This window comes from Akebia trifoliata, chromosome 4, assembly GCF_017979445.1.
Source record: "Akebia trifoliata isolate Shusen 1 chromosome 4, ASM1797944v1, whole genome shotgun sequence".
Classification (NCBI taxonomy): domain Eukaryota; kingdom Viridiplantae; phylum Streptophyta; class Magnoliopsida; order Ranunculales; family Lardizabalaceae; genus Akebia; species Akebia trifoliata.
The window spans coordinates 13,190,128-13,200,833 of record NC_141378.1 but is presented as its reverse complement, the minus strand read 5'-3'; the positions used below and the strand labels follow the sequence as shown (position 1 = coordinate 13,200,833).

At 34.6% G+C, this 10,706-nt stretch overlaps 1 protein-coding gene across 1 annotated transcript; it reads left to right on the top strand.

Moving 5' to 3' along the window:
- The first annotated feature begins 4,829 nt into the window (after positions 1-4,829).
- LOC147403907 (uncharacterized) lies at positions 4,830-9,105 on the top strand. The gene is made up of 2 exons (XM_086439693.1): positions 4,830-6,112; positions 8,755-9,105. Exons 1-2 carry the CDS (start codon positions 4,958-4,960, stop codon positions 8,878-8,880), a joined length of 1,281 nt encoding a protein of 426 aa, XP_086295819.1. The 5' UTR covers positions 4,830-4,957; the 3' UTR covers positions 8,881-9,105.
- Positions 9,106-10,706: the final 1,601 nt, after the last annotated feature.

Here is a 10,706-nt window from a genome sequence, read left to right as displayed (position 1 = left end):
AATCCCCTTCCTGGGGTCGGTCGTTGGGTGCGGGCGGGCGCTGGGGTGGCCTGTGTCCCTCTGTCATCTTTTGCTTCCTCAGATGGTGCTTGGTTGCTGTGGGTCGTGGTTGCTGGGTTCGGGTTGTGGGTTGGTATGAATTGGCTCTGGCTTTGGGCTTCGCGGCTTTGGCGTGTTTTGGACTTGGGTTATGCCCTGGTTTTGGCTTTGGGAATTTGTTGGGGGTTCTTTTGGCCTGGCTTTTTGCCGTCTCGGTTGGTTTTCGCTTTTGGTTGCTGTGGATTGCTTTCGGTTCGGGGTCCGGTGCGCCCTTGCTTTAGCCCGTCGGAGGGCTTGTGGGCCTTCGGTGGGCCTATGGTTTTTCCGGCTTCGGAGGCGAAGCGGTGGTAGTAAAGAAGGGGTAGGCATCCCCAGTCTCATATTTTTAATTTTTTTTATTTTTTTTTCGATTTTTGTAATCATTAGTTTGATCAAAAAGACACGTTTGGCGCATCGGGTTTTCGGCCCATTGGTGAAATTTATCGAAATTTGGTGTTTTTGATTTTGGACGCGGAGCGGTGATCTTGGGCAAGCGTAAAGTCGAGGCCGAGTCCTTTTGGTGGGCCTCCTAAACCATTGAGAGGTCTTAGGGGCCTCGGTTTGGTAAAAATGTCACTTTTCAATGACTTGGGCCTTTAAGGCCCGTTGGCCCATTTATTTGGAAAATCGATATTTTTGAGCCCTTTCGAGAAGTGGCCCGTTCAAATTGAGGTGTCTACAGATTATATTTTGAGCCAAACTTTTGTAATATTTGAAGGATGTGTTCTAAACTTTATTTGGGGTGTGATAAACAATTTAAGAAATTGGGATGTAATGAGTAAAAGTTGGGGTGCCAATAGTAAGTCTCTAGTTATTCATTTTTTAATAAATTAAGGTAGCTTAGACATTTTTTAGACATAAAATTATATTTTATTTAAAGAATATTATTTAAATTATAAATAAATAAGAGAGAGAGAGAGAGAGAGAGAGAGAGAGAGAGAGATCTAAACCGTTGCCTTCAAATGGATTTAACAGTTGTTAAATTGTCGAGGACATTAGACTTAGTTGGGTTGAAATTTTTTTTTTTTTTTTTTAATTGAATGGAGTGTTAATCTAAAATCAATCCAAACTCCATATCTGAATCCAGTTTTTTTTCCGGATCAGTTAATAGATAAAATCCGAGCCATTGCTTGCCCTTTACCCTCTCTATCTTGATTAATCCTATAAATCTACTTACTATGAAAATTGAATACAAATTAGAGATATTGGTCAACATTTGGTGAATTTACAACTCCGGCTCAGTGTTCATTTTAATTACCAAAACGTGAACGATAACGAATTCAGAGGTTTTTAAAATGGCTATTTTACAAATTTAAAGTAACAATTTCATTTTAAACCTGAGAAATTATTACTTTAAACCTACGAAATAGTCATTTCGTTCTGATTTTTTTTAACAAAAACGTGATTGTTCATGTTTTGATAATTAAAATGAACAATGCACCAGAATCGTAAATAATTCATTTTCAACTCACGAAAAGATAATTCACCCTATAAATTATGGAAGTGGTCCCTTTGGGATATTTCTAGTTTATCAAACTTAACCCATACATGATCTTTTATCGACCTTATCAAAGTTAAATAGAATATATTTTGTTTTTATTTGTTTTTACATATGTTAGAACTCTATTTTCTTTAGCAATTCATCCATACTTCTAGTTTTGAGTTGTTTGATTGACTAGTTTTATATTTGGAAAACGGCATACATCTAGGGATCTCACCATGAACATAAATAATTACCCTTTCTATGATTGAAGATACAAACTCTATAATGATCCTCAATGTATCAAGAAGAGGTCTCTCGTGGGGTCGTAGTTGGGCAACTCGAGCACTTTACACCTTTAGAAATAACAACACTTACTTTAGCATTTGAACCCTTCGGACATCTCAAATTGCTCATATTGGACCCAACAAGTAAATGGCCAAAGGGGTTTTGGGAATATATGTCATCTTCAACACACCTCTATAGGGTCGATTTTTTACAATTTTAAACAATTTCGATATTAAAATTAAAAATTCGATTCAATTTCAAGGTAGGGACAGTTTTGATATACTCTGCCCTGCCTCAGTTATATATATACTTATTTAAACAACAAGAACCGCTTTGCTGAGTTGTAAGACGCCTGAAGTGGCTCCCAATTTTTACACACCATTCAAAAATTCAAATTGGATGGGATGGGTTAGGAAGGGGTGTTAAAAATGGCTGAGCTAAACGCGACAAAAAATAAGACCCGAGCCGAGGTCAAGACAGGTTCAAGACGAGAAAATATAATCAAGAACGACGGATTTAACCAAACCAGACTCAAACTTGCCCTGTTGCCATCCCTATTCTTTGAGGAATAGTCTTGATTGTCTCACAAACCCTTTGGGGTTTCATAATTTGTTTGTTGCTATTACTCCATAATTGCACTGTGATCCCTAGACTATTACTTGTTGATTATTTTTCATCTCAATTCTTAAGTCACTTAGTTGTCTTTCATGGTTGAGAAAAGGCAAAGAAAAGAAATACAATATTTAGGAAAATTCTGCTTTGACATAGGGTATGTGCACATAACCATAAATGTGTTTCCTCGTGATACAAGTAAAAATCATCTACGATTATGTACGCATCTCCATGTCAAAATTGTGAGAATCACAATAAATCTTATGTCACCCCAGAACTACTCCAATATTTATTAGAGCAACAAATTTCATTTCTCAATCATTCAAGGTTTCTAAAGATTTAAATTATAATAAGAAACATTTCACAACTTCTCGATACTTTGAGTAAGATGCTTCTCATTAATAACAACAACAACAACGACAAAATATTTAATACAAAAAAGTGTAAAGTCTTTGTAACTCTTTCTTATTTTTTCATTCAACATTTATTTCACACCTAATTTAGAGGTCTGCAAAGTCTTTCAACAAAGACAAACAAATTGATTGATGTAACTCATATGTCTTCCTACGCAACCGAATCATCCCAATAATGTGGAAAAAACTTTAAAGCAGCCGACTGCTTCAAATAATTCCAAGAACCATCTCTTTGGGGAATATTTGACATGCCCTCGTGTTTTCAAACTGATGACATGCACTTGACATCAATCTTCTAGAGAGTTGCTATTGGCACCATAACTTTTACTTATTATGTCATAGTTTCTTAAATTATTTCACAGCCCGACTAAAAAATAAATCATATTTTTCAAACATTACTAGTAAATCATAATCTCAACATTACAAATCATCATAATACTCTTCAATTAATTTTAATAGTTGTTTACAATTATAATTTGGCTCATATAAAATCCTAAACTCAAAAATAAGAAATCTAACAAAAAAAAAAGAGAACTTCTCTTTATACCCCCAATATTACAAAGATTTAGTAGCTCAAATTATAATCTCAACATTACAAAGCATTATAACACTCTTCAATTAATTTCAGTAATTGTTTACAAGTATAATTTGGCTTATATAAAATCCTACACCCAAAAATAAGAAATCTAACAAAAAAAGAGAGGGCTTCTTTTTATACCCCCAACCTTTATTTATTCTCAACCATTCACTTACTTTCTTTATTTTTAATTAGGGTGTAATAAGTAAAATTTGGGGTGTGAATAACAGTTATCATCTTTTATTGTAGGCTAATTAAAATTGAAATGACCTAAAAACCCCATATATTTTTCTTCAAGTATAAGGGGATGATGATGGTGATGACAACATTGAGGTCATTTTCCTTTAATTTATAACAGAAGATTGAGGTCAAGCGACATATCATTAGGTTGAAAACACTGGGAGGTGTCAAAAATAGGGTAGTGTTTTTTGCACACATCAAAATTGCTCATTGCACCCACTTAAAAATAAAAATTATAAAAAAAAAAGTCTTTTACAATTTTGCCCTTTTCTATGTACCCATTGCACCCACTATAACCTATGGATAAAAAAAACTCACTTCTTCTTTTTCCTCCTCCTCCACCCTCCCTCTCTTTATATTCATCTCCTTTTGAATTTTTGAGAGAAGTTGAATTGATGAAGATTATGTTTTAGAATTATTTTATTTCTTTGAAAAAAAAAAGTATATATTTAATCATTAAAAAAGATGAAAAATCACTATCAAAGTCTCCAGAACAACAATTTTGGATCGAACTCAATTTTTTTTAACATATATTCAAGGTGTGTGATGTGAAATCCAAGCTTGAGGTCACTCCATCACAACTCATAGAGAAATGTTTCATAACCACTTAGCTGGGTGGAATGTGAAGAAAACAAAAATAAGAATTAGATGTGTGTCATAAAACATTTATTCTTGAAGGTGGGTATCACGAGTAAGTGGGTACAATGAACCATTCTGGTACAATCTAAGTGGAATGTGAAGAAAACGAAAAGAAGAATTAGATGTGTGTCGTAAAACATTTATTCTTGAAGGTGGGTATCACGAGTAAGTGGGTACAATGAACCATTCTGGTACAAAAAGAGTCGCCCCCAAAAAATATCCTCTAACCCGGACCTCCTATCATTAACGGCAAAGTTGAGATTTTTAATTTTTTTTATTTTTGTGCTGTTAACCAAAAAAACTGCGATGAGTTGATGAATCAATGAAATGCTTCCACGTGTATAAGAAACATTCCGTCAGTCCAGCGATTGAGTTGATAAATCAATGAAATGCTTCCACGTGTATAAGAAACATTCCGTCAGTCCAGCGAAAACTTCTGGAGTGTTGCTCTGGAAAACCCATCCCCACATTTATAGCTTCTCTTGCCGGTAAGAAGCCAAGGACAAAGGGTGAGAATAACTACCGTTCTCTGCTTTTTTTCTTCTCTGCCACAACCTCTCTCTCTCTCTCTCTCTCTCTCTCTCAGATTGGGTTACTTTAGCCATCTGGGTTTCTCTCTCTTACACAACCATGGAAGAAATCGGAGAGTTTCAGGACTGGGAAATTCTCCAAAACTTGGACACTGGTGTTGATCATTCACCAGAAGTCTTTAAAGAATTTGATGACATCGAAGGCGATTATGAGAGCGTGATAAGGTTGGATTACTTCTCTATCGATTCCGATAAAAAATATACGAGGAGAGTTACTGTGGAAGAACAGAGTTCGGTTGATTCTTATGATCCGTGCTTGGTCGATCCTTTTTGGGAATCTGGGTACGAACACACTCCCAAAAAAGTAGAGGGTTTTGGTGGAATCGTGTCTGCGTGTAAGAATTTGGGAGAATTTTGGTCGGAATCAAGTTGTGATGGGCCGATTTCTCGAAAATTTGTGGACTTTGGAGGGAAACAGGAGTTGGGTATTGAAGATGATTTGAAACTAGAAATGGGTTTGGGAGGAATTGGAGAAATTCATGAAATTGAAGCTAACAGTAAGGATTCAGGCGATTTTTTGTCCGATTCGGGCAGTGAAAGATCAGTTTCTCAGAAGGTTGAGGACTTTGGAGGGATACAGGAATTTGATTGTGAGAATAATTTGAATAAAGAAAAGATTTTTCAAGGAGTTGGAGAAATTCAACGAATTGAAGCTAAGAGCAAGGATTCATGCGAACTTTTGTCGGATTCGGGCAGTGAAAGATCGGTTTCTCAGAAATTTGAGGACTTTGGAGGGATACAGGAATTTGATTGTGAAGATCATTTGAATAAAGGAGTCGGGGAAATTCAAGGAATTGAAATCAAAAACAACAAATTTGTATCGCAAACAGGCCATGACATAGCGGTAATCAAAGGAGAAGGTCAGCCAGGTATTGGAGATTTTGATCAGATGGGAGATGGGTCAGATATTTCTTCAGAAGTGGAGACAGCAAATGGGTCCGCATTAGGAGTTGTCAGTGTTGGTGTTGAAGGAGGAAGCTGTGAGGAGTTGAAATCAGGGGAGGAGGGGAAGAGAGAGATGGTTTGGTGGAAACTTCCCTTTGAGCTTATAAAATTCTCTGTTTTCAGGATTAGCCCTGTTTGGACCTTATCCATTGCCGCTGCCGTGATGGGGTTTGTTATTCTGAAGAGGAGATTGTATAAGGCGAAACGAAAGAGCCGGAGCTTTCCACTTAAGATTACTGTCGAAGATAAGGTCAGTTCTTGCAGATGTCTCACCATTTTTTTGTTATTGACCTTTCCATATAAAACTGATAGATTTATGTCTGTTTTTGAAATGTTAGTGATAACTTTTCTGGATTTCCTTTCATGTAATTATGGGTATTTTACTTCGTGCCATTATTGTAAATATTCAAGTAGAAAGTTTGATCATATGTTTTTATTTTTTATATTTGTGTAAATTAATTCGTTTGAATTTCCATGCTAGAATGAATATATATCTTATTTCTGTCTCACTTGCTGAAGTTTCTTGCTTTATTTCCATTTATTAGTGGTGAGATCCTTATTGCCCTGATACAAATCGATAGAATGATGGTTTCACGATATTGAGTGCTTATAGTCGCTTAGTTGATTTTTTGGTATTTGAAAAACCATTGAATCTTTTTTTGATAAATATAAATTGTATAAATAAAAGGAAGGGAAGGCTGAGGTAGCCCCCAAACAACAAGATTAGAAAAGCAACAAGGGAAAAGCAAAAAGAAATAAAAAATACACGCCCCGCGGGGAGCTAACTAACACCAAAGATATCCCAGTTAAAAACAAAATCTTGGAAACGCACTCCCTCAAAGAATCTTGATATTTCATACTCCTTGAAGTATTGCCATACTTCATAAACAAGTAATGGATCATAATAAATAAATAAAACTTTGTAACCAAGTATCTATTTAACGTGTTGGTGAGTAAAGGAACATGCAACTAAGCTTTGTGTATCAATTTCTATTTTATAATTCTTTAACTTCCAAAATTTTCCTTGAATCATTTTCAGCCATTCCTTTTTGTTTTCTTGTTTCTAAAATTTTTCATAGCCACTCATCCACTTGTCTGGGAAACGTGGAGTAAATCTTTCTAAAATGTGTCATCACTCTCACATGATTGGCTCTCCTCGCTCAACACAGGAAACTCTACTTTGAATCAAAGTGAAGTAGATGTTATATAACTGATCTCTATCAGTAAAGGAGATATTAGTATCAACCATCTCAAACACTGATGGGCTCTTGTTACTGTGGTTAAAGTATACACATGAAATATATTATATACAGAGTTGTACAATAGTGAGTCATACATTTGCAATTTTAAATAACCTTCAATCCAGTATGATCCTTCTTGTCATTTGTACCCACTTTTTTTTATCATGGTTTTGTGTTTCCTCAGTCGTTGTGTGTCTCTTTTCTCAAACCTTGGCTACCTGAATCTAGTTCCAACCATGTACGGACTCAAAATGCTTATGTTCTACGAATAAAAACATGTCTAACTATCACGTTTAATTGAGTAGTAATATTACCTCATAAATGACGGTGCCAACTAGGTTAGTTGGTAAAGTCTATGGGAGATGATACCATAGACCTTGGTTAATTTCCTGCCACAGCAGGTTGCTGATCTCATTAAAAACAGGCTTAATGATAATAGAATAAAATAAAACTTAGGAAGTCCAGTATCATAACATTTTTTCGACATCCATATTATGTATATGGAAATCAGTAGTTGTTCTTGATTTATATAGTCTCTGCTACTATGATCATGGTTTTAAAACTCGTTTTGACGTCTCGTATCATCCATGAATGAGACCAAGTTGTTTCGGACGAGTTTTCCGATACGTTTGAGTCGTCTCATTCAACAATGAGACAAATGAACCATGGTTTTAAGTCTCGTCCGATACGTTTGACTTGTCTATCCATCTCATTGGTGGATGATACTGAGATGTATCGGACAAGATTTAAAACCATGACTATGATGGTTCCTTTATGAACTCTCTCTTTTCAAGTTAACATAATGAGCTATTTTTTTTTAAATTGTATAGTTCTATGTCCTATAGAAGTTCCTCTTATACAATTGTGGAGAAATAGCACATAAGTAACAAGCTGTATAGTATCTCAGATGGGAAAACTACTATTTGGTTTTAAATATTTTGAAAGTGGGATGGAAATCACATAGTTGACGTCTGCAAAGTAAGTGCATCCTCATGTTCAATTTTGACAGAAACTTAAGTGGCTTTCTTAAATTTGATTCTTGCAAAACATCATTACAACCCTGGAATTCTGTGGCTTCCTCTTTTCCCCTCAAAAGTTATTTTGTTTTCTTTCTTCTATAATTTCTCCACCTATCATTCTTCTGTATGATCTTGTTTTTATCTTAGCTTGTTTCCTCTCAACGTTGGTTTGAGAACAAACTGAAAACACCCCTCTTCTATAGACCATGTTGGGATCTTTTCTATTCTTGGTGCAATAGATGAAAATATTCCCTCCTATATTCATTTAGATGGTATTCATAGTCCTGCAGTTTGGGTTTACTCCTGAAATTTTAAACAAGGGAAATGATCCCCAAGTCAATTCTAGAAATAAAGAATTATAGAGCCCAGTAGGATATATTATGTAACATTGTCTGAAACTATATGCTTCACTAGGCAAACTCTCATTATGTTTGTACTCTTTTATTTTTATTTTTATGGGTAAGCTGGACTTGAACCCACTAACTCAAAGTTGATTTGCATTGTGTCAAACCAATTGAGCTATGGTTCTAAGCCATTGATGTTTGTACTCATAGTTTTCCACCTTTTCCAAGGAAGATTTTATATGACTTGTCTGATGAGTTTGCATCTTCTAATGGATTTAAAACATGCAGAAGGTGTCTCAGTTCATGATCCGTGCCACCCGCCTCAATGAAGCTTTTTCAGTGGTGAGACGTGTCCCCATTATTCGATCTTCGCTGCCGGCTGTTGGGGTGACTCCATGGCCGCTGCTGAGCTGAGGTGAAGCATGCAGTGGTACAGCTCAATGAGTGGGATATGCATAATAGAGTTATTTTAGAGCACTAAATTTTCTGAATTTGGTGGTAAGTAGTTTTTTCCTTTGTATTACATGTATCAAAATTGTTAAAATAACTTGTATGTTAATTGATATGTGTGTACTATTTTAGTTTTGGAATGTTAAAAATTGTCACCTTGAGATGCACTCAAGGCGCTAGATTCTTGTAGTTGGTTTAGTTGGTTTTGTAACTAAAATCTTTTCCAAAGGTGTAGGAACCAAAAAAAATCATTTTCCTTGGGATTAGTAAGGTTACTTAATCAAGGTATTAGGATCCGGTTCAACCCAATTCAACTCAAGGAATGGGTATCCTTTGTTTGTGGGTGGAATCTAGTTTTGCTGAAGGGCTCTGCCGAAACCAGGGTTGAGTTATCTGAGTAAAGTCATTGTTACTTTGGCTCGAACGAGGGAGATCCATATTGACCCTTGTTAAATCCATGCAGAGACTTTTAATATTTTCAAACATTTCTTTTTCATGCCTAATTTGGCGAAATCCCGAGGAACATGTCATGATTGAAGATATAGTTTATGTTAGAATCAAATGGCCAAATATGATACATGTTGCCAATCCAAGTAATTGTGATATGGTGGCGATGATTTGGTCTTATTTTGGGTGGTTAATCAAAGACATTAGTGCAAAGTTCATTGCAATATGTCAACCAGTTGAGATATGGATCCTAGCTCAGATTCACTCCCCCCCAATGTGATGCATTTGGTATTTACTTTTATGGGAAAATTACTAGAAGGGGGTTAAATATTTTAATATTTATAAAAAGAAATCTCTTTTTTCAAAAGTTACCAAACCCAAATTAAGTCGTTCTATAGTCCAATATTTTAAATGGAGGGTAAATTGCTGGGGTGTTAAAACAAGCTATTAAAATTTAAAACATTGCATTAAGATGGCATTTTTAGTAAAACAATGTATTTTAACACATTAAAACACTGGACAGTCCAGCGAGTTACTAAAATGTTGGACTGTTCAACGACTTAATTTGCTTTTGGTAATTTTTTAAAAAATAGTTTTTTTTTTTTTTTAATATTAGAATATTTAACCCTTTTTAAAGTAATTTTCCCTACTTTCATTGTTGATTTATTTCGAACCCACATTCACTGTTAAAAATATATCTATATTATTTCAAATAAAAGTAACGAAAAAAATTACTTTAATAATTTTTTAAATGAGTAATTAAATTTGTGAAACTATTGCAAAGTTAATGTTTATTACCAAACCAAATGAATGATTTAATCTCTCTTCATTAATCACAAGTAAAGTAGTAGCAAAAGCACTTTCTAAACATGTTATCAAATGCAATTTTAAGTTTGTTTGTTAATTTGACAAATAAAATAGCATGCATCTCCATTTTAGACAGGCCAGAGTCTGAACTGATCAAACACTTGGGTGTCACCCAATCATAGGTGATTGGTAATGAAGTCGATTCAATGGTCCCAATCGATTGAATGAGATATTCTGTTAATTTTTTATTTTTTTTATTAATTCTGTCATCAACCAAGTGAGATCATAGTTTTCAAAGGGGAACTTTAATTAGCACAACTAATCCTGTAAAAATATTATTGTTTTTTGACACAATCTTATAGTTTTGAGTTATTCTTTGTTTCACATTAATTATATTTCTTATAATTTATAATAAATTAAAAAAAGTTATTGCTTCTTATCTTAATATTAAAGTTAACATCAAAGTATTAGAATTAAAATAGTCTTACATCTTAAAGTATTAGAATTAAAAATATTACTTCTCCCACCCTTTTAAA

Excerpts from the sequence above, each read along its gene's own strand:
- LOC147403907 (XM_086439693.1), top strand. The coding sequence starts at position 4,958 with ATGGAAGAAATCGGAGAGTTTCAGGACTGGGAAATTCTCCAAAACTTG. Across the intron at positions 6,113-8,754 it reads AGATTACTGTCGAAGATAAG|AAGGTGTCTCAGTTCATGAT; the intron begins GTCAGTTCTTGC and ends TAAAACATGCAG.